Source organism: Myxocyprinus asiaticus, chromosome 49 (assembly GCF_019703515.2).
Source record: "Myxocyprinus asiaticus isolate MX2 ecotype Aquarium Trade chromosome 49, UBuf_Myxa_2, whole genome shotgun sequence".
Taxonomy (NCBI): domain Eukaryota; kingdom Metazoa; phylum Chordata; class Actinopteri; order Cypriniformes; family Catostomidae; genus Myxocyprinus; species Myxocyprinus asiaticus.
In genome coordinates, this window is record NC_059392.1 from 11,749,356 (window position 1) to 11,777,095 (window position 27,740).

The 27,740-nt window shown below is 38.6% G+C and overlaps 1 protein-coding gene across 1 annotated transcript; it reads right to left on the bottom strand.

Moving 5' to 3' along the window:
- Positions 1 to 229: 229 nt before the first annotated feature.
- On the bottom strand, positions 230 to 25,484 carry si:dkey-110c1.10 (unconventional myosin-Vb). The gene is made up of 35 exons (XM_051693623.1): positions 25,390 to 25,484; positions 24,517 to 24,627; positions 24,083 to 24,251; positions 22,454 to 22,598; positions 21,967 to 22,123; positions 21,740 to 21,883; positions 21,552 to 21,633; positions 21,333 to 21,440; positions 20,495 to 20,607; positions 19,654 to 19,922; positions 19,483 to 19,564; positions 18,674 to 18,814; positions 18,290 to 18,415; positions 18,081 to 18,164; positions 17,856 to 17,987; positions 17,396 to 17,493; positions 17,232 to 17,318; positions 16,695 to 17,015; positions 13,971 to 14,127; positions 13,640 to 13,879; positions 11,153 to 11,362; positions 10,928 to 11,021; positions 10,532 to 10,686; positions 8,848 to 9,015; positions 8,454 to 8,554; positions 8,236 to 8,353; positions 8,002 to 8,110; positions 5,355 to 5,477; positions 5,052 to 5,203; positions 4,457 to 4,546; positions 3,646 to 3,781; positions 2,994 to 3,294; positions 1,036 to 1,210; positions 861 to 941; positions 230 to 725 (listed from the first exon to the last, which is right to left on the bottom strand). The coding sequence occupies exons 1-35, from the start codon at positions 25,414 to 25,416 to the stop codon at positions 564 to 566; spliced, it is 4,968 nt and encodes a 1,655-aa protein (XP_051549583.1). The 5' UTR covers positions 25,417 to 25,484; the 3' UTR covers positions 230 to 563.
- Positions 25,485 to 27,740: the final 2,256 nt, after the last annotated feature.

A 27,740-nucleotide genomic window follows, 5' to 3' on the forward strand; every position in this document is an offset into this window, starting at 1 on the left:
TTACAGTAACCAATTACTTTGTAATCAGATTACACCCAACACTGAACAACACTTTCAACTTCAGCAACTGGGGGGAAGTGATTTGAATTTAGGTCTGCACAGACTGATTTCAGAAGAAAAACTTTTGACCTACTGCTGAATTCACAGTGTGATCAGTCTGAACGCCAGTCAATAAAGAAAGTACTTTCAAATGTGGAGCAGGTTAGTATATTTTTGTAAAAAATGCTACAAAGGGGAAAAAAAATTTATTTGGAATCCGTGCACCAACTAATCATGCACAAAAAGACCTGGAACGAGTGTTTGGAAAGTAAATAGGGTACATTTTGATTTAAATTTGACTTTATACATCCTATTAAAAGCTGAGATGTAACTACAACTTCAAAATATTACTTTTTTATTATTATCCATAGAAAATGATATATTTAGAATCACTCCTAAAATTAGTGGGCTAACATAACGTACTATTAAAAATATCTGGATTTTAAAGAGATGTTAAGTGGCAACAAACAAAAAATAATTGTTTTAAGGCAACCATTGCTTAGGACGCAGAGGACCACCCACTCTCACACTCTGCGTAGGAAGGAGATTTTGAGGGACTCTGGGATTTCAAGCTGGGCGGCACTGACTTGTGGTGGCGGCAGATAAGGGAATGTGACAGGGAATACCCGTCTGACATCCAGCAGGAGCTGTGGAGGCTGGCCCTCAGATCGCCCCTTCAGCAGCCCCTGGGAAACCCCACATATAAAAAGCATTATCACTCTCAGCAGCATCACACCCAACAATTTCCAGTCTGTATTTTGAAGTGCTCACATTTGAGATAATGGCCAATGAATGACTGAAAATACTGATTTCATTCTTACCTGTACAATACGTATAAAATTTAGTGTTACCCTCTCCTCAAGATCGCTTTGAGGTGTATACAGACTTAAAATCTTCACAATCTGCAACGCAAGTAGATCACTCAAGCTCAGAATATACCAAATATAAAAAAACTATTTTTTTTAACAAATGAGTGTAAAATAGCAGATACTCCACCTGCTGGGTGGACAGTGCATTGCAGGTTTGGACCATTGCTTGTCCATCTGCTTCAGTCTTTTTGCTCATTTGAAGGAGCTGTGCTGCCTGTATCAAGGGTTCCAGAGCAGTAACAGCGCCCCCTGTCTGCAGAGAACGACTCCGCAGCCACTCCTCCAGCAAACTCACATTATACCTGAGACATAAACAAAATTATTCAAACAAACTCACTGAAGCATTTCAGTTAATGAGTTGTAATAATACGTAAACATTAGCCATGTTAAGATGTAAAAGTCAAAGAACATAAATGAGTGTATTTTGTTGAGCAGTGTACATTTTGCAGTTTATCATTGTTTAGATTGTTTATACAAAATTCTGATTGCATGAATTGTATTCAAAGCTAAAATAAACAATATAATCACACTTGTGAACATTGGTGTCATTCATCATATTGTCTGTTGCTGCCATTTTATAAACCCAATAAGCCCAAGAGGGCATGCATACTGTTCCAGTGATTTTACTACAGTTAAGGGTGTTCACATTATGCTTAAAGGAATATTCACCCAAAATTGAAAATTCTGTCATCATTCATTCACCCTCATGTCGTTCCAAACCTGCACGACTTTCTTATGTGAAACACAAAAGGAGATGTTTTAATGAATATCACAGGCTGTCTTTTCAATACAATGTAGTGGATATTGCTTTACTTTAATGCTTAAAATAGGATCAAAAATTAACATAAAAGTATTCCATGTGACTCTTGTGTCATATTCTAAGTCTTCTGAAGTCATAAGGTTCTGGTGAGAAAAAGCCTGGAATTTAAAGCTGAAGTATGTTTCTGCGCCACCAAACGGAATTGCAAAAACAATGTTTTCAAAACAGCATTCTTTTTTTCCCCCCAATTTGGAATTCCCAATGTGCTTTTAAGTCCTTGTGGTCACGTAGTGATTCGCCTCAGTCCAGGTGGCAGAGGACAAATCCCAGTTGCCTCTGCGTCTGAGATCGTCAACCTGCGCATCTTATCACGTGGTTTGTTGAGCACGCTGCCACGGAGACATAGTGCGTGTGGAGGCTTCATGCCATCCACTGTGGCAACCACACTCAACTCACCACGCGTCCCACCGAGAACGAACCACATTATGGTGATCACGAGGAGGTTACCCCATGTTACTCTACCCTCCCTAGCAACCAGGCCAATTTGGTTGCTTAGGAGACCTGGCTGGAGTCACTCAGCATGCCCTGGGATTTGAACTAGCGAACTAGTGAACTCCAGGGATGGTAGCCAGTGTCTTTACCACTGATCTACCCAGGCCCCCTCTCAAAACAGCATTCTTAATACGCCCCCCTTCTGCCATTGGTCAAACAATGAGACTGTCCCGCCCCCAACTCACGCAATTGGTTGAGTAATGTTGTTGGACTAAGTGGGTCGCTCGAAACAGAGCAATTTTCATAGCTTGACAGAAACACAGTTTACAGTTTTTCAGAAAATAAACCTATGAATGGTTTACTTATAGTTGTCTCTGCATATTAGGCTGGAATACGAGAAAGTATTTTAACACAGAAAAAGTTACATACTTCAGCTTTAAGCAATTTGTCAGTTAAAATCCTGATGTCTGTTGCGTGTTCGTGAGTGTATGAGAGAGGCTTATTAACAGTGGCTTGTGTGTGCACACGGGAGCTTGTGTTGTTTTTAGATATTGATTATAACATCTCTATTTGTGTAACAGAGAAAGTAATGCTGATTTGGAACAACATGAAGGTAAGTAAATTATGACAGATTTTTTTTTTTTTTTTTTTTGGTGAACCGTCCCTTTAAGAACATCCCTTACCTGTGATAAAATCGCTGTAACACACGGCCAAGAGTGACTTATTGCTTCATTGCAATGAGAGGACATGGGAATATGAATTCCATTCTACCATATTATTTACAGCAACAAAGATAAGCAGAGCTCTATCCTCCACACACAGCAGTTTCAGACCTTATCTGTAGGCCACGGTTCCAGCAGCACATGTCTTTACGCAACAGTAGGCTGTTGAGTGTGGTGGCGGCCAGCAGGTACATGAGCTGATGGAAGGCTTGCTCCAGCAGGGTCGAGGGCAGATCCTGCCGGGAAAGGGCTGTGTGTAGCGCTCCCAGTTCCCTTAGGACTGCTGACATAGTGGCGCCCTCTGTACTGGCCAGAGGCCGCGGTTCCGAGCCTGCACGCTTGCGACCGCTGCTAAACTTTACAGAAGATCCAGCCAGACCAGGGATCGTCTCACTTTCAAGCATGGCTGGAACTAACAGCAAAGAGGTGAGTACACTATCTTTTAAATACTGGAAGTCAGAAAAATATTTATGACATTAATTCACATTCATTATGTTAAAAGGAATGCGCAATTAAATGCCGCTGTACATCTGCAATCAAATCCCCCATGCAAAAAAAGTTATTTACAATGTTTGCTGCTAATATGAGGTGAATTTGTGGTAAACAGAATGAGGTTGCACAAATATTTTTTCTAAGGACCTTAGAACAAGAAGAAAAGCTAGATCTAATCTATTAGTCACCTGAAGAAACCTAAGAAAATCCTGACACTTAAATTTTTCCACTGCTACTACAAGGACATACATATCTTTGTGTATGAGTGTACCTATGATGGGTTGCAGGCGACTCTCAGAGATGGACAGCAGCTGCTGATAGGCCTGAATACACAGATCACTGAGCATACGCACTGACTCCTGCACGTCAGTCATGAGAGGTACAAGCTCCTCTGAGCCTCTCATCTCCTATAGGAGAAAAAGATTAATTTATATGTAAAACTCTCAATCATTATTTTGGATCCGATTATACACAGCACGAATGATGTGCTTTTTAATGGTTTATAGCCCAACGGATTTAAAGGTGAAGTGTGTAATTTCTGCACAACAAGCATCACCAAACAATACAGATGAACCTACAACATGATCACATGTGAAATCGACATGTTGCTTCCGAAAATTCATGTACCCTACATTAACCCCATTCAGGCGAAATACTGACAAGCACCATTCACTATCATACATTTGCACTAATGATACAGGTTCTAGTCCAACGGAAACCAGGAAGTAATCGTGTTCACAAACAATGATAAGCACAATTCGGAGGTTGAATTTTTGCTCTAAAATTACATTTATACACTTAAAGTTAGGTTAAGGCTTTGGGGTTTGGGTTAGGGGATAGATATGCATTCCTGTTCACTATATTACATCATTTAAAACTAAAAATACATCTCGCATTTGGCGCCACCCTGTGGACTTTTCACCTGGAAACTGGTGCTTACACGAGCCCATACATTCAACAGCAATTCTAGCTTTGCCCAATGGAGGGCAGTGATTCAAATTTCACTAAGAACAGATTTTTAGCTGCAAACTTTCGAACTACAGTTGCCGAATTCACAGTAAGATCAGTCTGGAATCTGTCACCTGTCTTGAAGAGTGTTGGCTCAGCAGGTCTTTAAGCAGGTAAGCATTCCTCAACCAAACAGCCGTCATGTCCAAATCATTGCCATGTTTCTACGACAAAAAACACACTGTTTACATTTAAGAACAATTACTAGTTACTCTGTCAGACAATCTACACAATCTAAAATGTGTCCTGTGCTTAATTCTTAATTATACTTATAGACTTGATTATATCATAATTTAAAGACGAATCTCAATCTTATCAGTCACATGGGAAAATGGCCAACAGGGCTCACCCCATCTTAATAGTGCCTAGCAACTGTGCATTTTAATAATGCATACCCATTATAATGAAGTGCATGGCATTTACCTAAGTACAATATTGTGTATTTACATTGTACTTTGTAGTTACATTGCAATTAAGTTCCGAACGTAATTTCGGGAGGAGCTTGTTCATCTAGGCCTGACAATCATATCCCGAAGATATATGAGCAACTGCTTCCCTCACACCGATTCTTATGCCATCTCCCCATCTCCACCTTTATATTTCACAACACCTATACCAATTATTATAAATAATTTTCTTTCTATTTCTTGCTTCATATTTGCAGCTCACCTTTAGGGCTGTTTTAATGCCGCTCACTGCCGCGCTGCAGAGCACTTTCACACGTGTTTGATCCCCACTGCAGTCCACCTGACGTACACACAGGAACAGAACCTGTGCTGCCATCCCAGGGGGCAAAGAGAGGATGCCCTCCACCCGCACATCTACCACAGAGAAATGTTCATTCCTGTCACTCACACAGAATAATCGTGTGTCAAAAGTAAACTCGGGAAGGATTGTGTAGGGCTGATTGATTGTGTGTAGGGCAAACCCATGCATTGCCCACTGTTTGTAGCGTGTGTATGTGTTGTTGACCTGTAATGAGGTTTTTGATGAGCTTATTCTCATCTTTTTTTCTACACTCCAGTAATCCAGTAAGTGTCTGACTCTTCTGAGAGGCAGGTGATGTTGGTTCCTGAGATGCCACAGTGCCCATACCTGAACACAGCATTAAAGACACTCTCACAATGTGCTTGTCATTTACCTACAGCGTCAATATGATTGCAATTTGTCACTGAAATGTGTCAAAATGACACTTTAGCCCTTAAACTCGATCTTTTGCATTTATGATATATAAAATAACAAAATAAGGCCTGAAAACATCCATGTCGCAAATAAGTGCCACCTAGATGTAATGTGGTAGAAATATTAATATGAATATAAAAGTATTTCACATAGCACTTAAATAGACAATAAGTCACTTATCAAATTAAAGCTCTCATTCTCAAGGAATGGAACTATAGGCTACAGTTTATTTTGTTGCCCTAATACCACATTTCGAAAGATTTTCAAAAAAAATCACAAAGTGAAATATAATAAGCTCGTTTGAAATGAGCAAGTTTTGTGCATAACCGATCACGGCAGGTGCATGCCGGTTAGAAATCTGTCCGACTTGCTGTGATGTCATGACAATGTTTGTAAAAACAATTCCCGCAGAACCCTTTTGGGGGCCTGGGTAGCTCAGCAAGTAAACACACTGACTACCACACCTGGAGTTGCAAGTTCAAATCCAGGGCATGCTGAGTGACTCCAGTCAGGCTTCCCAAGCACCAACTGGCCCGGTTGCTAGGGTGGGTAGAATATCACGTTGGGTTAACCACCTCATGGTTGCCATAATGTGGTTCTCGCTCTCGGTGAGGTGCGTGGTGAGTTGTGCGTGGATGGTGTGAAGCCTCCACACACACTAGGTCTCCACAGTAGCGCGCTCAACAATCCACATGATAAGATGCATGGATTGACGGTCTCAGACAGTCTCAGACCTCACTTCAAAAGCAACTGAGATTCGTCCTCTTTCACCTGGATTGAGGCGAGTCACTACGCCACCACGAGGACTTAGAGCACATTGGGAGTTGGGCATTCCAAATTGGGGAGAAAAGGGGAGGAAAATAAATAAATAAATAAATAAATAATTTCCCGTGAGTGCGAGGCAAGCTTTTTCCAAGCTGTGCGAACTGCAAGCACGATGGGAAATGACTTGCTGATGACACAGCTTGATGCTCATTGACTTAAACAACCATGATGTTTCGTTCTCTTCTAAAATGTTAGATTTTTTATCTCTAATATCATGTTTTTATTTGTACAAATTTAAATGTATAAATGTGAATATTCCTAACACTGTGACAGTGCAATCTCTGTTTGGGATATGTGATTGTTATTATATTTCTGAAATATCTAAAGTACATGTCTTTATTAAACTAAAAATGAATGGAAAGACACGTCTTACGGGGGGAATTAAAGAACAGGTACATTGAGTGTCTTGTTCATTTTCATTTAAAAGCAACAGAATTTAAATTGCATCCACTTTATTAAGATCTAAGCACATGTACTTGAATCACGCAATATCTGCCTTTGATCTTGTGATGGCTGATCCACTATGAGAAGTGAGAACTGTCCGACTTGATAAAATTGACATTTTCTAGAAGCCATTTTTTACTTGTCTGTGAGCTTGCTTAGGGGAGTAATACAATGTTGTATCTTAGATGTCAAGAAAAATATGCGGTCCAGCAGGAAAAGCATGCTAAACAAATCATCGGAAAAATATATCGTTGACTATTGATGATACAATTTTATATCTCATCGCAAAGGGGCTTTCTAATGACACCTAGATTTAGCTTCTAGTCCACTCAGAGGCCGAGATATTCGATGAAACAATGGGGGTGGTGCATGAACTGAAAATTAGACTGAATATCTATGTCGAGCACATCTGTGAGGGCTAAAATGCATTAGAGCACTACCTACATTTCAGATCTGTATATTGTGATGGAAGGTGATAGAGGAAAAAAAAAATTCCTAGTACTTGCTGCCATCTAGTGGAATGAAATTAGACTTGTTTTCAGGAAGATGGAGTGAACAGAACCAGAGTAACATGCTTACATTTTTTTTTTTTTTTTTTTTTTACTTTCTGTTCATCATAAGATTGTAAGAATATACAATATTATTTATGAATAATTTGAGTCTTTTTTTTAAAATGGGGTATTTTGCGGCAGCCCAAAAATGAGTTTAAGGGGTTAAGAATTGCATTAAATTAGAAAACAACATATTACCCCAAATAGCATCTGCAAACAAATGAGGCTAGACCTTTTTTTTTTTTCAGAACTTACTGCATTTTTCTTGTCATTTTTGCAATCACTTTTAATCAACGTCTCAGTGACCAGTTTCCGGCAAGTTCACACAAAGTTTGTCACATAAGTTTGACAACCAGAAAGTGTACCAAACTTTATGTCTTTATGTTGAGCAATATAAATTGCTTAGCATTTTAAAATCCAAACAAACTACTATTTATGAAAAAAAATGCTTGAAAAGTGTGTGCTTATTCTATCTTAGTCAACTAAATGCAAACTGGTTTGATTTATTCATCATCTGATGCAAAGACATTCCTACATTTTTTAGTGTGACTGAAGTGACCAAATACTTTTTCAGGCCACTATATGTGAGTTCATTGGTAGACCTACAGTAAACAGACCTGCATAAGAAAGAATTCTCCTGAGCGTTACTGTGTTTTTCAGTTCTTTGAGTTCCCGCCTCAATCGGGAGCATTCCTGCTCTCGAACCACCACCTGCTCTGTTAGATCCTTAACACACACACAAACAAACCATCAAAGAACAAAATAGCCATTCAACAAATTAGGAAAGATGTAGAGATGACTAAGCAAAGTAATTAAGGATGAACTGATGTAGGTGAAGGTGGATGAAGCACCTTTATCTCAGTGTCTCCAGGTGCATCTCTGTCTTGTGCCTGCTGAAGTTTCATCCTGAGTGCAGATATCTCCTCTTCCCACTGCACTCTCTGTGACAACAACTGCGTCTCTAGGAACCTGAATTCATAGAATCAGTCCCAGTCACGTTAATACCAGTGAGTGGTGACTTCATAAGGTATAAGACTAATGAATGTTATGCGAGAGGAGAGAAACTGACTTGTTGGCCACTCGCACAGCATCATAGGCGTATCTGAGATCTTCCCCCTTCAACTTTTCTGCTGAGTCCTTCGCCACACCCATATCCTCCATTAGGACATCCTACAGGTAAATATTTCCATTTCATTATAAAATGATGCTATTTTTTGGCCTTTTACCACGTTTATTTGTAGAGCAAGTGAGCGATGAGACAAGAAATGCTAGGGAGAAGAGCTTGACTGTATCTTGATGCTACTTTAATACTTATTTTAATGTGTTTCGTATTCTCTGATATCAGGTAGACAGCTAGTTTTCAGACTAGGTAAACAGCTACCACATTTGTATGGTCATTTTGTAATTTGCTCAAATGGATTTATATCTGGTATGTTTGTTTTCTGTCTGTGTGTTTAAATGACCAGTGGTTGCTCGGGGCTCCAGGGTCTCCTCTCAGTGGGTGACGTCACGCTGACCCTTCTGACCTCCTCGGGCGAGGGGAACACGGGTGAGCTTGAGAATGGTGTGGTGACAGGCGAGGGAGGCTCCAAAGACACGGTCGAATCAGTTCGCCTGTGTCCACGTGAACGCTGGGAGGAACACAGAGTATATCCACACATATATCCTTGCATTTTATTAAGGTTAAATACATTGGTAAAACTTAATACGTTTCAAAGTCATTAACAGACATGCTTAACGGATCACTATTTATCAGTTAAAACTGTAAAGGTAACACTTTACAATAAGGTTCTATTTGTCAACATAGAAACAAATTATAATAGTAAATCCATTAGGCATCATCGATTAACAACGAACAATGTTTTTTTTGTTTTTTTTTTTGCATTTATTATTTTGGTTGATGTTAATTATATCAATACTCTTGTTTATTCTTAGCTAATGTTGCATTAGTTCATATTGCATTAGCTAATGTTAAAGTATACAAATATTAATGTACAAATTTAACATTAACCAAGAATAATAAATGCTGTAAAAGTTTTGTTTATTGTTAGTTCATTTTAACTATTGTGTAAACTAATGTTAATGAATACAACTTTTAAGTGTTGTAAAGTGTTACCAAATATACAATTGTTCATTGTTAGTTCATGTTTCATTAGCTAATGGTAACATATAAAACTTTTAATTTTAAAAATCAATTAGTATATTTGAAATGACTATATAGTTTTACAGCATTTATTCATCTTTGTTAGTTTATTTAAAACACAATTGTTCATTGTTACAATTACAACCTTATTATGTTACTAAATTAATGAAACTTCATTCATATATAATCACCATGCCTCTCTAGCTATATACAAATGCAACCAGGTTTAATATTTTGTTATCTAATGAAATTCATAAATTTAATGTGGGTTTAATAAATACTTTTTGGACTACTGCAATTATTTTCAGGAATATAAAATATCCTTGACTTGTTTCTTAAAGGAATATTCCGGGTTCAATACAAGTTAAGCTCAATCGACAGCATTTGTGGCATAATGTTGATTACCACAAAAAATAATTTGGACTCGTCTCTACTTTCCTTTAAAAAAAGCAAAAATCGAGGTTACAGTGGGGCACTTACAATAGAAGTAAATGGAGCCCATTTTTGGAGGTTAAAAGGAACAAATGTGAAGCCTGTAATTTAGAAAAGCACTTACATTCATTCTTCTGTTAACTTCTGTTAACTCATGTATTGTTTGAGCTGTAAAGTTGTTTAAATCGTCATTTTTACAGTCGGTTTAGGGTTTGTTGACATTACATGGTCATGGTAGCAAAGTTGTAAAATTGGCGATAACTTTAAACAGATGCGGTAAGCAAGCGATTTTATCACACTCAAATCATGTTAACACACATATTGTTTATGTCTTGTGGCTATACTTTTAAAACAGTGAGTATTTCACGTTTACGGATTGGCCCCATTCACTTCCATTTTAAGTGCCTCACTGTAACCTACATTTTTGCTTTTTTAAAAGAAAAGAACGAAACAAGTCCAAATTAATTTTTGTGGTAATCAACATTATGCCACAAATGCTGTCGATTGAGCTTAACTTGTATTGAACCCGGAATATTCCTTTAAGTTAGAAAATAAGAAGATCACAGATGTACCTCATTGGTGGTGAACATGCTCATATCCCTCAGATTATCATATCTTTGCTCTAGCCGTGTGAACTCTCTGAGTAAACTCTGGTATCTCCTTCTCTCTTCTTCCAGCTCGGCCCGCACTGATGCATCTGCATGATCCACGCACTGCTGATGGCTCTCTGAGACACCAAAATACAGAAACACTTTCATATACATGTGTAGTTGGCATGAAATGCTTTTGGGATGTTGACGTCCTGCAATGTGACATGCTATACTCCATCTAAAACTATTTTAATCAACATATTTGGGCCTGTACTGCTGCGGAAATTATCATTTTGAACCTAAAACCAAACGGGTCCATGGACATGTTATGTGTCAACTACCCACCTTAGAGGCAAGAAATAAAAATATACAATTTACCCTCCTGGGCTTTTTCCTGATCTTGTAAACGATTAGCAAGATCATCCCTCTCTTTCTCCAAGAAATCTCTCTCGACTCTGAGAGCTTGGATTTCCTAGAGTAAACAGAGTAAACAAAGTATGGTAAACATTAAATGCACCAACTGGAAAGTAAGGAAGTAAAGCATTAGAATAAAAGAGGTTTAAGGAGTCTTTGGTGACCAATTACACATGCCCAAATACTCACCTGCGTAAGGTGGAGAATCTCTTGAGAAGCTTTCTCCTCTGCTCTCCTCCTCTCCTCGTCCTGTTTCTCTGTGAGTGAAGGAGCAGTTTGTGTATTTTCCTGCAGCTGGGTCTGGAGTTTGAGCAGATTAGAGCGCAGCTGTTCCAACTCAGAGCTGTGAGCCTCTCGCTCGGACTGAAGAGTCTCCCTCAGAGATGCACTCTCTCTTGCCTGAGAAGAGAAAAATTAGACACAAACATTCAGAGTTACTTAACACAATTTAAATAATGTTATATAAGTGTATATGTATATATATGTATATATATATCATCCTATTTAATTACCAAGTTACATACATTAAGAAAAAACTAAGTCTACTAAAGTCTAAACAATTAAAGGTTCACTCAGTAATTTTTTCCTTATTAATAAAGTTTAACTCTTAAAGATATGAACTGTAATTTTGCAATATATGTAGGAAATCATGAGCACTCCCATTAAAATGAAGACTCCAGTTATATCAGTAACCTTATTAAAGATGTTTTATCCTACATGGAAAGGGTCCGCACATGGGGGCTGCCATTTTAGAATCACATGACCAGCCGAATACTACTCGCTTAATCTCAGTAACCGTTTTTGTTATTTGACACTTTCACTCATTGATTAAATTAATCATGATTGACTGTTATAATAAATTTCTACAATAGCATCTGAAACTGAAAACTATTGATTTTAAATTATGCTGCATCCAAGCCACTAGGTGTCAGTGTAAGTACAATCACTATTGATTTATTATTAGTAGTAGTAGTAGTAGTAGTAGTACAACAGTCAATATTTCATAACTATACAGAAGTGATATATTTCTGTTGTACTTTTTTCCATTTCATTTGAGCTTTTATTTTGAAGTGTTTCTGTTTTAAGACGGTAGCTTCTCACCTCCGGAAAAGTCGGTCGCTATGTGACTCAAAGTGATTATTAAAACCACTAAATAAATATGTAGTCTGTATGTGCCTCATGCTACAAAGTGCATTAATGCTCTGCTCGCTGTCAACTACTACAAACAGAGCATACAGTGCTCATGATGGTGTTTTCCGTGTATGAGCCAAGGATCTCTTAAAGGAATGGGCAGGGTTGGGAGGGTTACTTTTGAAATGTATTCCACTACAGATTACAGAATACATGCTGTAAAATGTCATTTGTAACATATTTTGTTAGATTACTCAAGGTCAGTAACGTGTTCTAAATACTCTGGATTACTTCTTCAGCACTGGTAGATTTTTTTCACTTGTTTTGACTATAAAAACTCTGCCAGTACAGTAAGACAAAATACACATGTTAAAAATACATTCTCTGAAAAACCTAAATATCTTATGCAGTGTTGTTTCTAAAACAAGATAAATAAAATTGATCTTGTTTTAAGGATTTTTAGATATTTTTACAAGAAAACAATACAAAAATTATTATCAAGAATACGATTTTTGCCCTAATATCAAAGGTCTTACTAGAAAAAAAGAAATTATGATCCAACGTGAATTTTCTTGATAAAAAATATGGTCGTGCCTGGTAACATGTGCATGTAAAATGGCTAGAAATAGCATTTTAGCTTAGCGTAAAGCTGACAATTTACACAAGGTTTATTTCTATTTCTTGTGCTCCAAACTTACTTCAAACTCACTTCTCTGTCTGCTCATATGAATGTAACACATCATAAGAAAGTGTTTCACCGCTGTTCAAATGCACTTTGGATCGCATCATTTATATGTATAAATGTTTTCTATCTGAAAGGACTAAATATTAAATTAAACAAATTACAATAAAATGCAAAGTAATCTCTTCAGTAATCAAAATACTTTTTGAATGTAACTGTATTCTAATTACCAATGATTTCAATTGTAAGTGTAGTGGAATACAGTTACTTATATTTTGTATTTTAAATACGTAATCCCGTTACATGTATTCCGTTACTCCCCAACCCTGGGTATGAGCATGATGCTAAAATGATGTGTCTTTATGTCTGCACAACACCAGCTCCACACATTCACAAGCACTCACATTTGAAGCACGCAGCACATGCAAACTATACATTTATCTAATTAAATTGCAGCTTTTGTGGTTAATTAATCTCACTAGGATATAATGTGATTTTATTTAGTGTGCTGAATGTTTACGTGATGAAATTCATATGTTAGATGGATTCCTTTTATGGTATCGGAGTACAAGTACATGACCCCAGTACTGGACATCCCTAATGAAAACAAACCGATTTCAACTTTTTCTTTTTGTTATATGAAGGTCTCATTAAAACTGATTGTAAACTTTTTAGTAGGTCTTCATCATTTATTTTGGTACTTTTAAAATGCCTTTTATATATAGATTTTTACATTTTTAGCCTTGTCTCAGACCCAGACTTTCAATAATAACTATAAAAGTCCATTATAAAAACACAAATATTGCATGTTTAGAACTATGATTAACTCACGACACACATACACACTTCCATCCATTTCTCACCTGTTGGTCAGCACGGAGTTGCAGCTGCATTAGTTTGACCTCCATCCCTTTATTTAGTTCTCTGAATTTCTCCACTGATCGCGCCTCAGCACGCAGTCGCCGCAGCTCTTTGCGTGCTGCCCGCCTGCGCACGCAGCACTGCAGGAGCACCACCGCATCTTTGATACGTCTGAACCTGCACCGGGCGGCCCAGCCTCGAACCCGCGCTTGCAAGAACACTACTGCCCGCTCCATCAGCATCTGCAGAGAGAGATATAAACCCTTGTAGAAACCTGTGTTAAATGGTGAAGTCTGCAACACATGCACTTAAAAACACTTTACAGCACTTTACTTGTCTGTAAATGCGGCGAGCCTGGGTTCCTCTTATGAAGGCCTGGATTTTGATTGTTGCCTCTCTGATGGTCAGATAAATCTGTCGCACAGCCAGCATGCGGTATGCTTTCTGGATGATTAAAGCAGCTCGTGTATAACGGAGGGTCCACACCAATCTAATCAGGGCAGGTAACATTAAAGTAGCATAATCTAAATTTTGCATTCTGTCAGATGCACAAGAAAGTCATAAACACATAAAAGAAACACCAGTAAACACAACTAAACACTAGAAATAAATGCTGGCCAACTCTGCTCAATAACATAAATACATAGTGCGCATCTCTACAGTGGCAAGAAAAAGTGTGCAAATGCATTGGAATTAACTGGTTTTCTGCATTAATTGGACATAAAATGTGATCTCATCTTCATCAAAGTCACAAGTACAGACAAACACAATGTGCTTAAGCTAACAACACACAAAAATTATAATCTTTCATGTCTTTATTGAACAAATCCCATTAAACATACACATTGCTATGGAAAAAGTAAGTGAACCATTGGATTTAATAACGGGTCGATACTCCTTTGGCAGCAATAACCTCAACCAAGCATTTCCAGTAGCTGCAGATTTGACCTGCACAATGTTCAGAAGGAATTTTGGACCATTCTTTCTTACAGAACTGCTTCAGGTCAGCCATATTCTTAGGATTTCTGGTGTGAACAGCTGTCTTGAGGTAATTCCCCAGCATCTCTATTGGGTTATTGTCTAGGCTCTGACTGGGCCACTCCAAAAGGTGGATTTTTTTTTTTTTTTTTAAGCCATTCTGTAGTGGATTTACTTCAGTGTTTAGGGTCATTGTCCTGCTGCATCACCCAACTTCTAATGAGCTTTAGCTGGCGCACAGCCACACTGACATTATCCTGTAGAATATCTTGATAAACTTGGAAGCAGAAAAGCAGCCCCAAACCATGATGCTCTCTCCACCATACTTCACCATTGGGATGATGTTTTCATGTTGGTATGTGGTGCTCTTTTTATGCCATACATAATGCTGCATGATCTTCCGAACAAGTCAACCTTACTTTCATCAGTCCACAAAAATTTTTTCCAGTAGTGTTGTGGAGTGTCATGGTGGTCATTGGCAAACTTCAGGCACGCAGCAATGTTTTTGTTGGAAAGCAGCGGCTTCCTTTGTGGCATCCTGCCATGCACACCATGCCTTTTTAATGTTTTCTGTATAGTAGACTCATGAACAGAGATGTTAACCAGTTCCAATGATTCCTTCAAGTCTTTAGCTGTCATTCTAGGGTTCTTTTTTATGTCATTGAGCATTCTGCGGTGTGCCCTTTTAGTCATCTCGGCTGGACGACCACTTCTAGGAAGAGTAGCCACAGTACTAAATCGTCTCCATTTATAGACAGTTTGTCTAACTGTGGAAAGATGAATATCTAGGCTCTTCGAAATAACTTTGTAACCCTTTCCAGCTTTATGCAAAGCAACAATTCTTGATCGTAGGCCTTCTGATATCTATTTTTTGCGAGGCATGGTCCACATCAGAAGATGCTTCTTGTGAATTGCAAATTCAAAATGTTTGAGTTTTTTTTTTATAAGTCAAAGTAGCTCTAACCCACACCTCCAATCTTGTTTCATTAACTGGATGCCAGGTTTGTAAATCCTGACTCTAATTAGCTTTTGTTGACATCATTAGCCTTGGGGTTCACATACTTTTTGTAAAAGAACAATACAATTTGTTTGTCATTAGTAAAAACAGATTGTGTTTGGTCATTTTTGTAACTTGGATGAAGATCAAACCAGATTTTAAGACAAATTTATACAAAAATGCATGTAATTCCAACTTTTTCTTGCCATTGTACATTTATCATGACTGAAATTTGCCCTTACCCAAACTTTGCCCAACTATAACTAAACTCTACTCAAAACTATAATTCACTTAAATGTGACTCTTAACCCCTAAACCTTCATCTCACCATAACATTTACATTTATGCATAGCAAATGCTTTTATCCAAAGGTTCTTGGGTCACTGACAAATAAGGTTGTATGAGGTGGTAAATCTTAAAAAAAAAATAAAAATCTAGTTTAAAACACATGGATAAAGTTTGTAGATATCTCATTTTTGAGTCCATGTTGGTTTCACAAATATTTGAAAAACATATATCGCATTTTCTACAAATCAACTGATTTAATGACTTTTAAATGTAATTTACTGTATGTGTTATCATCAAGTCAAAGGTATTAAAATACTTTCCTTGCACCTTGAATACATAAGTGGACACCTAATCATTAATTTAAAGAAAGTCTTCAAACATATTTTTCAAGGTGAGTCAAGAATATCAAGTTTTCTCAGGGTTACACCAAATGACATGAACAAAATGTGCCTTTTAATGAAAAAATAAATAAAAATATTTATATTTTATGATGTGATAACAATGATTTTTGTAACATTTCACTTTGTCTCCAGAGTCTAAAGGGGGCCTCTCAATTTACCTAATTTATTTTACACCAAATGACATTTTTAACTTTAAGCCCTAGAAAAAAAATATAAAAATGACTTTGAACTCACTAATTGAAAACCTGTTCATCATAGAACAGTACATAGTTGGAGTAAGTGTAACCCTAACCCCAACTCTAAATCCTAACCCTAACCTAATCCTAACCCTAGCCCTAACCCAAACCTGGCCCTACTTTAAACATAAGCCAAAAGCTCAAACCCTTAACCCACCTTCGAGCCAGGCATCCTCTGGTATAGCGCTGAAGGGTGAGGATGGCCCACTGGAGCCGCTGATAGCGTCTACGCTGTAGCCAGCCCTTCACCCAGCTCTGGATCAAAACTCCCGCTGCATGCAGCCTGTCCCCTCTCAGCTTCTCCAGCACTGCAACCTGCCCTGCCCGAAAGAAGACCTTTGTCTTGCCAAAACAGTACTGCTCTGGGTCAGGGATGAGATCATGAAGGGCACTCTGGCAAGAGCGGCGTACATCTGCCTGAGAAACCAAACCACGCAGCAATACACGATAATGGCTGAAGAACTCCTCATATGTCCACCTGGAAAACAGACAGTCAGAAATGGACAAAGGCATATGGGAACATACAGTGGGATTCAAAAGACATTGAAAATCTGGGATTCAAAGTCTAATTTAATCCTGGAGAAAATGTCAAAAAAAAAAAAAAATGTTTTTTTTGTTTTTTTGTTTTGTTTTTTGCTTTTCATTTTCAACATAACACTAATAACACAGACTCATAAAGAACAGTAGTATTTGCCTAGAGGGGTAGCCTGCAGCACTGATGCGGATGGTTTCCAAGACTCCACATGCTCGCAATTGCTGCACTGCTCGCTTGGGATCAAATCTGAGAAGGAGAGAATGAAAGAGGTTACACACATACAGATATACAGAAATGCATTAAAACATCTTCTGTTCACTCACAAGAAAGGCTGTTTGAGGTCATTTGGCTTTATGCAGCGAACGTAATGTGGGGTGGTGCTGTTTAGAGTATCCATCAAGAGCTGCAGAGACTGACGGAACTGGATAAACAATGACAAAATGTGCAAGATGGGTGAAGATATTAAGAGCTTTAAATATTACTGAAGACAACAAGTTATTGTTTCACTGCTGAAAAAGAAACTGATTAAACCAGCCTGAGGTGGTTTGCTGGTCTTAGCTGGCCACCAAACTGTTGAGGCTTGTCTGGTTTGATGGTTTTAAAGGGGTTTTGGGCACAAGCCAGCTGGGCCCAAATTCTTCTAAAACCATCATACCAGACCAGCTAAACCAGCTTGTCCAGACTGGAAGGTCAGCTTAGACCTTTTCAATGGTTTTTTCAACAATTTCTTAAACAGTTGAGGCTATGAATGAATTAATGGGTTTCTTCAAACAGGGAGCTCACTTGAAACCCCACGGTTAATTTGTGCTCTCTGTGAGCTCTCTTCCCTGAGCGTATGCTTCCGTTTGGAAGTGAGGAGTTGGGGAGGGCGCCACCTGCAGGCTCCTTCTGGAACAACTCAGCCACCAGTTCTGACTAAAAATAATTTTGGGGAGACAAAGTACAAAAAAGTGAGAGATTACAAGCACTACAACTTAACAGATAATAATTTAACTATTCAAATAATACCTGACTAGCTCTCAGAATGTTGATGGGCTCCTCAAATATAGTGTCTCGGTTCTTGTCCAAAAAGCCATCACACTCATATTGGACCTATTGTAAAAAAGACAAATAGTGGAATATTTAAAATATTTCATTTTTGTACTGTGTTAATAGCACACATTTGCTGTAGACATCCACAGTCAAATATACAATGTACTCCATAGATGTTTTCTGACCATATCAGCAAAGTGCAGGATGATGAAGGCGGAGTTGGACATGCGTGGTTTGCGAAAGTGAGGGCTGTGGTTCAGGTGCTGGTCATAAAGCTTCCGAGCCCAGTTCTCATCCGAGCCTTTCGGCATCTGGAATGGAAAAAGACAACAATATAAAACTTGACATGGAAGACAGGAGTGCCACTTAACTTGGAAGACAGGTGTAATTGTTACAAAAGGTAGACAAGGTGCAAGCTGTTAAAGACACAACAAATTGTGAAATTAACTCCTGTGTGGTCCTTTGTTGGCAAAATGTATTTGGGCATTTCCATAGTATGGTGACTACGAATATAGGACTGAGGAGTTTCATGTAGGAGTTTCTTATGTAATGGCATATAGTTTTCTCACTCTACACTCCTCGTCCAGAAGATCAAGCAGACCCAACTGGCCTTCAATGAGAGCAATACATGGCTGGTTATCACAGAACTCGATGCGGTTCCAGGGCAGTTCCTCTCGCAGATACTCCTCTTGCTCCAGCTGAAACACATGCTGAGAGAGCAACCAGGGAAATATTGTCAACAGTCATTTAGACAGTTATATACTCACTGAGCACTTTATTAGGAAGACCTGTACACCTACATATTCATGCGATTATCTAATCAGCCATTCATGTGGCAGCAGTGCAATGCATAAAATCATGCGGATACGGGTCAGGAGATTCAGTTAATGTTCACATCAACCATCAGAATGAGGGGAAAATGTGATCTCAGTGATTTCGATCGTGGCATGATTGTTGGTGCCAGACGGGCTGGTTTGAGTATTTCTGTTACTGCTGATCTCCTGGGATTTTCATGCACAACAGTCTCTAGAGTTTACTCAGAGTGGTTATTTTTAAAAACAAAAACATCCAGTGAGCGGCAGTTCTGCGAACAGAAATGCCTTGTTGATGAGAGAGGTCAACGGAGAATGGCCAGACTGGTTCGAGCTGACAGAAAGGCTACGGTAACTCAGATACCACTCTGTAAAATTGTAGTGAGCAGAATAACATCTCAGAATGCACAACACATCGAACCTTGAGGCGGATGGGCTTCAAAAGCAGAAGACCACGTCGGGCACTTTAACAGGACCATAGTGTTCCTAATAAAGTGTTCAGTGAGTATATGTGGAATAGATGCCAAGCCCATGCTTGACGATGATGACAAGGTCTGGAAACTTACCCTGTTGAACTGCTGTTGGAGCTTCTCATTGGCATAGTTTATACAGAATTGCTCAAAACTGTTCCTGTCAAACGTCTCAAACCTATAAATGATAAAAGAAAAGATGATAAAAAAGGTTCTACATCATTATGTACAGAATAACTGTGCTATAAATTCACACTGTTTTCTCACCCATAGATGTCAAGAACTCCTATGAAAGACTTTGGCTGTTCCCTGTGAGCTCGTAAAGAAGAGTTGAGTCTCTGCACCGTCCAGGCAAACAGTTGCTCATACACATGCTTAGCCAAAGCATCCCGTGCTTCGTTAGCTTGCTGGCCTGTTATCGGCTTTACAAGCATCTCTCCGCCCACTGCCAGTCGCCTGTGGCACAGCCACTGGGCCATTTGAGCACCTTCCACCCCCAAAAGCTTGGCAAATATGGCCAGAGAACAATCATTGGCCTGCCAGTGTGATCAATAAGAATGCACTCCATATTAGCACATGCTGCTTGTTAAGAGCTGATATTGTTCTTCATCTTTGTGAAGATAGAAACTCCCACACATATTTGAAAACATAATTTCTGTGTATTTATACAGTGACATCATTACCTTGCTATAAAAAAACAACTTAAACCAGTCTAAGATGGTTTTCTGGTCTTAGCTGGTCTCCCAACCTGGTCAGGCTGATTGTTTTGCTAGTTTAGAGGTGTTTTGGCCACTTGTCAGCTAGTGAGGCTGGGAGTCCAGCTAGACTAGCTGAAGACCAGATTGGCCAGGCTGGAAAACCAGCAAGACCAGCTTTGACCAAGTAAAAAACAGCAAACCATCTAAGGCTGATTTAAACTGAGGGAGGGATAGGGGGTTAACAGCGTAGGTACTCAGTTAATATGACCATAATATGCTAGAAACATTAGAAGACATTTGTACTCCATTTAGGAAGATTTCTCTCAACATACACAATGCTAGTAAGGTAACGATTCAGTAATCTAAATATTTTCACAGTAATTACACTCTCTGTGAAATAGTACTCATACATCAATGTAGCTGCGGTCCCCGCCACGACCACTGGCTTGTATGTTGACATTCCCAAGATGAAGAATAGCTGCCAGTATACGAAAAATCTCCATCTGCTGGTCCGGCTGCACTCCTAGAAATGTTAAGCACACAAGTTTTGAAAAAAGTCTACACATTTGTAAAGGGCCATTTACACCGCACGTGCTTTGTGCACAAAAAAAGCTTGATTCAGCACAACAAATAAAACAGATCAGTGGTGTCCTAAGATGCTTTTTTAAAGTTTCAAGGGGCTGTTCAACAGCAAACGCTTTATTGGGTCCGTCAGTGGGAGAAGGAAATCTTAGACAGTTGAACCGCATTTCAGTGTTTTTTCTGCATCTGGCACAGGAGCACCGTGTCTAGTTTTTTTTTTTAGAGCAAAAACACATTCAGTCAGTACGACCCCCATGTTTTTTTTTTTTTTTTACTTGACACAATGTCTAAAAAATGCAAGTAGGTATAGCTGTGGGCCGGGAACCTCCAAATGAAGGCGGAATCTCCAAAAGAGGGCAGGTTACTCCAAAAGGAGGTTGTGACAACTCAAAAAAAGGCGTAATTTCCACTCACAGTTAAGGTTAGGGAAAGGGTTAGGTTAGGGGCTCACTACATCTTTAATGGCGGTATGGAGCTCCCGGCCCTTTTGGAGCTCTGCCTGCAGCTATATCCTTCTCAAAAAATGCACTCCTGCTGAGACATCGAAAAAACAGCGTGATGTGGCACAATGGTCAAAAGCGTCCATGTGCATATTTATAGCAGAGATGGACACAAAATGCATTTGGTTTGAACAGACCCCAAAAACATGGGTGTACTTTACTTTACCTAGTATAGTAAAAGCATTTCTTGTGCGTTCTAGCTCGACAGCATCATCTGTGCCTGAAATGTGCAGATCCTTTCCTTGCTTGGTGTAATGGAAGTTCTCAGCCGATTCTAGGGAGATGTAGTAATGCATGATGACTGTACAAAACATTTAATACAAATAAACACATTCACACGTGTATTCAAAAGGTCCTGTTTGGGAGGCATTCATTTAGGCATTACCAAGTTTAAGTGTCCTCAACTCTGGCAAATCCCTGGAGGCACAAAGCTGGTAGAAGATGTGATAGTTTCTCTCTTCAGCCGCCTGTCCCCATATCATTAAACAAAATATTGAAAATGCATCTCAGTAGCTAAACCTTGTAATCGAATCATGAGAAAAAATTTTTTTTAAGTGAACATTAAGCAGGCACCTGAAAAACAACTCTTGATTTCTCCAACAAGTAGGTCCTCATGTTTGCTCCAATAATATCCCCTTTGCGTCCAAATCCTATTTCAATATACTTTCCAAACCGGCTACTGTTGTCATTTCGGGTTGTTTTTGCATTACCAATTGCCTGTAAAGGTTACAATAACAATATCAGTAAAAGACCTGAACTAAAACATTGAGGGAACAAAGTCAGAATCCAGTGTCTAGTACCTCCATTATGGGATTGGATCCTAGAACCTTCTCCTCCACACTGGTCTGCTGGGCTGCACCACCCACTACAGCAAAGTAACGCATGGTAAACTTAGCTGAAACGGTTTTTCCTGAGCCTGATTCTCCACTAATTATGATGGACTGGTTCTTCTCTTCCCTGTACATATATAGTAAATATTACAAATAAAACCTAGATGTTTTGGTTGAATTAGAGTCATTTGATTAAACTGCATCAAAATGAATCATCCATTCAGAAAAGTACTATGGCGGTAACATGGTACACTAATAGTATCAGGTGGTGATACTATGGTACTTTGATACCATGGTACTGCTTGAATACCATATTCATACACCATGGTATTTATATGGTATGCCAAGGTACTTCACATAATACCATGGTTTTATCATGGTGCATGCACAAATAACATGGTAATACCATGGTACTTTTTTGTAAGTGGGCTGTCTTTGCTATTTGGATGCTCTTGACCTGATCATAGTACGGTATGCCTCCTCGGCCACAGAGAAAATGTGAGGCTCCATATCAGCCATGTCCTGCCCACTGTAGGCGTCAATCACCTCCTCTCCATAGATGGGCAGCTGTTCATATGGATTTAAGGCCACCAACACAATTCCTGTTATAGAATGAGAGGCTTTCAATTGAATTGCATTACCAAAAATTGCATTTGAAGGTATATTGTGCATTATGAGATGCTATTCTTCTCACTGCAATTATACAGACTGGTTATCTGAGTTTCCGTAGCCTTTCTGTCAGCTCGAACCAGTCTGGCCATTCTCCGTTGACCTCTCTCATCAACAAGACGTTTCTGTCCGCAGAACTGCCACTCACTGGATGTTTTTTGTTCTTGGCACCATTCTGAGTAAACTCTAGGGATTGTTGTGCATGAAAATCCCAGGAGATCAGCAGTTACAGAAATACTCAAACCAGCCCATCTGGCACCAACAATCATCCTCGAAAAAATCATGGTCGAAATCACTGAGATCAAATTTTTCCCCATTCTGATGTTGATGTGAACATTTACTGAAACTCCTAACCTGTATCTGCAATATTTTATGCACTGCAGATTAGATAATCGCATGAATAAGTAGATGTACAGGTGTTCCTAATAAAGTGCTTAGTGAGTCTATATGCCTCTATAATTACAGCTGTGCTGATACACGTAACAACAGCAAGATTGCGAGTGTGATATTGCTTTTATACAACAGCTTGACCAACAAGTAAATCATATTAAATTACTAATTTTTCAGACAAAAATCGTCCAGTTAAGCCACGTCCACACTAATACATTTTCGTTTCAAAACACATTAATTTCGCTACGTTTATGCCTCTCATCCACACTAGAATGATGTTTCCACCAACAAAAAATGGAGACTTTCGAAAACGCTTACTTACTCCGCATACTTTTGTAAACGATGATGTTCGGAAGCTGAAAATGGAGTTTAATTGGTGCATTTCTTCTCCGCCAACGAAAATAGTTAAAAAGAAGCCAAAGCATCAAGCACAACTCAGGTCTCTGCACTTTCCTCATTCTAGTTTTGAATGGTTTTGAGTGATGTTTTCATTCGTAAACTAATTAGGGCTTTTAACAAATCTCGAATCGTTTCGGTGATGATCTGACTGGTGGTGTTTTTTTAGCGAATCAGTTGAGTCAATGCTAGTATGACTCACTCATAACATAAAAGATGCTCATTTGTCGCCACCTACTGGTGTAAATATGCAATCTTTAGAAAAGGTAACTGAACAAATCAGGGAAAGAAATCAAAATGAACAATGAATTAAAATCCCACCATTTGGAAATCCACAGGCACGGAGAAGCATAGTAATACAAATATTGAAGTGCACCAGTGTTTTGGCTCTCTTGGAATGCCTCTCATCCAAAGTTTGTAAGTTAAATGTTTTGCTGTGCATGTTCCACAAGTAAACTCAGCACTTTGTAAATGTTCTTTACAGTAGCCAATATAACAATGAGTAATGCTGGTTGAATCTCTGTGCCGTGAACTTTACACCCAGTAAAATGGAGGTTATTGGGCTATAGCTGTAAAAGAAGTAGATGAATATAATTAAGCTTGCCACTGTTTTTCCTTTAATTGAACTCACCACAGTAGGTGTAAATGCTACTGTAGTCAAGAAAGCGGACACGCAAGTTGTGAAGTACCGCTGGCTCGTGGAGGAAGGTTAGAGCTGTGAGGTCGTTCTCTCCCTCCAAAATATCAGGATTCCCTAGAGGGGGAAGACCTGCTGGAGGCATCACTGGATACTCCAACTCCTTATTAAAGAATAATAAAAAATAATTAAAAAAAACTAATTAAATAAAAAAGAGGAAATTAGTCTTGTTTTGTAGGTACCCTTTTCATTTTCATTCTATATTAATCCAAAAAGAAACAAAGGATATATATATCTGCAATATACAGTGTTTAAGCATCCAAATACTCTTTCGGTCCACTGTAGATGGAACATATTTCCCACAAAAACCTGTTCTGAAGGGATGGTTTCATATTAGCATCATTTGTGAGTTTTCAGATGTGTCTTACTCTGCCATCAGTGAGTCGTATTAAGATCTGCTGGTCTCCAAAATGGTAGTCTTGAAGTAGCTGAGCGGACACCCACACAGCTTCTGGGTCCTGCACCCACACTGATGCCCCCTGAGAGACAGCAAAAGCATGGTAACTTTTTTACAGCATGCACTCCAATGCACATCTTCTGATCCTAAAGTTTAATTAAATTAAATCAAATCTTAATTTATTTTTAAGGGTCTTGGACTATCCATACCCTGCCAAAGAGCCCCTGCTGTGACAAAAGACATAAAGCAAACAAAAGACCAGGCCAGTCAAATAAGCAGTACTCCAGATCTTGCATTTCAAGCTATTTAAAACCGATTTTAGGTGCTGCATCCATTACAATATCATTAAAGGGTTTGTTGCGAGTGTAATACAGAGCAAAGTGATGGCACATAATGTATTCTGTAGCATTATTCACTCTGAAAAGTGATTTTGTATAGTAGGTTTTGTCCTGTAACAATGGTATGGATACCAAGGAAAGTGATACAATATTTTGATTGTTGCACAACCAACTCATGTGTCTGTGTGACTATCTTTCTCCTTCATCAGCATAAATACACTCTCTGCAGCATTAAACATTAACACCAGCTATTCTCTTCCAGTCTCTCACTGTCCTTATTAGCGCTGAACACAAAACTGATGTAAACATACAAACACTAGACAAAATGGGGGTACCATTATACAGTAACTTTATATAAAACATAATACTCTCAATTGTATTTCTTACAATTTGTAAATCTTTTTGACAACACATATATGTATATCCATCTATCAGTTTTAGAATTCTTTGAATGGCATCAAGTGCAACTGCAGAAACAGATGTTAAAATACATGCAATGCGTTTACCTTTGTGTAGAGCTCTGTGGTTGCCATCTAGCCAGTTTGGCAAAGTATATTTCTATTTTGGCAGACCAGTGGGAAAACTCACAACTTCGGCACCGTTCTCTCACTTTCTCTGTCTCTGAGAAAGTGACTGGCCCTGTGACCTTTGTTCTGTCAAAGATGGAAGCATTATAACCTTAATGGTAAGTTAACAGTTAATCCTTATGTAGGCTGTGTGGTAAAAGAGGGACATTTAAAACCATTCTGATACTAAATCTAGTACACAATCTTTTATATTCACAGCCGTGAAATATGCAACATTTGATGAAAACCAAGACTGAACAATTGTAAATCCTTCTGTGTCTGAATATATGTAAAAATGTAATTGCACACAAGCATAAAATATGAAACAAACCATTTAACCTATCAAATGACATTTAAAAAGGCAATGTTTCTGACTGAAATATAGCTCAAAACAGCTCAAACATGGGGGCCTGGGTAGAGTTGATGCTGACTACCACCCCTGGAGTTTGCGTGTTTGAATCCAGGGTGTGCTGAGTGACTCCAGCCAGGTCTCCTAAGCAACCAAATTGGCCCGGTTGCTAGGGAGGGTAGAGTCACATGGGGTAACCTCCTCGTGGTCGCGATTAGTGGTTCTCGCTCTCAATGGGGCGCGTGATAAGTTGTGCGTGGATATTAGAGAGTAGCACGAGCCTCCACATGCGGTGTCTCTGCGGTGTCATGCATAATGAGCCACGTGATAAGACTGACTGTCTCAGAAGCCAAGCCAACTGAGACTTGTCCTCCGCCACCTGGATTGAGGTGAGTATCCGCGCCACCACGAGGACCTACTAAGTCCCAATGATTATATATATATATATATATATATATATATATATATATTAAAACAAAACACAGCTCAAACATTTTCTCATCTATATGGGACCTTTCAGACAAGTATTTTATGTTTTTAATCATTCCTTCACTTAAAAATAAAGCTGAAAAAAATTACTTGAACCTCAGTTTTCAATTCAAACTTCAGTTTGTAAAACAAAACATGTTGACAAATCTTCAATTACAATGGAAGTCTATGGGGCAACCATAACTCTGTATAACTGTACAATTATTAACCTACAATGGAAGACTATGGGGCAACCTTACAACTGTACAATTATTCAATTACAGTGGAAGACTATGGGGCAACCTTACAACTGTACAATTATTCAATTACAGTGGAAGACTATGGGGCAACCGTACAACTGTACAATTATTACCCACAATGGAAGTCTACGGGGCAACCTAACAACTATACAATTATTCACTTACAATGGAATCTATGGACCAACTGTACAACTTTATAATTGTACAGTTATTAACCTACAGTGGAAGACTATGGGGTAACCTTACAACTTTACAATTATTCACTTATAATGGAAGTCTATGGGGCAACCGTACAACTGTACAATTATTCACTTACAATAGAAGTCTATGGGGCAACTATACAACGTTACAGATGTGCAATTACAAAAGGAATATTCCAGGTTCAATACAAAAAAAGCAAAAATCTGGGTTACAGTGAGGCACTTATAACGGTAGTCAATGGGGAAAATCCGTAAACTTTAAAATACTCAGTTTCAAAAGTATAGCTACAAGACTTAAAAAGTATGCGTGTTGATATGATTTCAGCGTGATAAAATTGCTTCCGAACCTTTTGTGAAGTTATAAGTTATATTTTACAACTTTGTTAACATGACATAACCCTGCAAACCCTAAAACGACCACTTTACAGCTAAAATAATACTCAAGTTTTCATCAGAAGAATTAATGTACACTGGTGGTCAAAAGTTTGGAATAATGTACAGATTTTGCTGTTTCAGAAGGAAATTGGTACTTTAATTCACCAAAGAGGCATTCAACTGATCACAAAGTATAGTCAGAACATTACTGATATAAACAAACAGCACCATCACTTTTTGAAAAAAGTCATTTTTGATCAAATCTAGACAGGCCCCATTTCCAGCAGCCATCACTCCAACACCTTATCCTTGAGTAATCATGCTAAATTGCTAATTTGGTACTAGAAAATCACTTGCCATTATATCAAACACTACTGAAAGCTATTTAGTTCGTTAAATGAAGCTTAACATTGTCTTTGTGTTTGTTTTTGAATTGCCACAGTATGCAATAGACTGGCATGTCTTAAGGTCAATATTAGGTCAAAAATGGCAAAAAAAAAGAAACAGCTTTCTCTAGAAATTCATCAGTCAATCATTGTTTTGAGGAATGAAGGCTATACAATGCTTGAAATTGCCAAAAAACTGAAGATTTCATGCAAAGGTGTACACTACAGTCTTCAAAGACAAAGGACAACTGGC

Excerpts from the sequence above, each read along its gene's own strand:
- si:dkey-110c1.10 (XM_051693623.1), bottom strand. The coding sequence starts at position 25,416 with ATGGCAACCACAGAGCTCTACACAAAG. Across the intron at positions 24,252-24,516 it reads TACGACTCACTGATGGCAGA|GAGTTGGAGTATCCAGTGAT; the intron begins GTAAGACACATC and ends TTCTTTAATAAG. Across the intron at positions 5,478-8,001 it reads GAGAATTCTTTCTTATGCAG|GTATGGGCACTGTGGCATCT; the intron begins GTCTGTTTACTG and ends TGCTGTGTTCAG.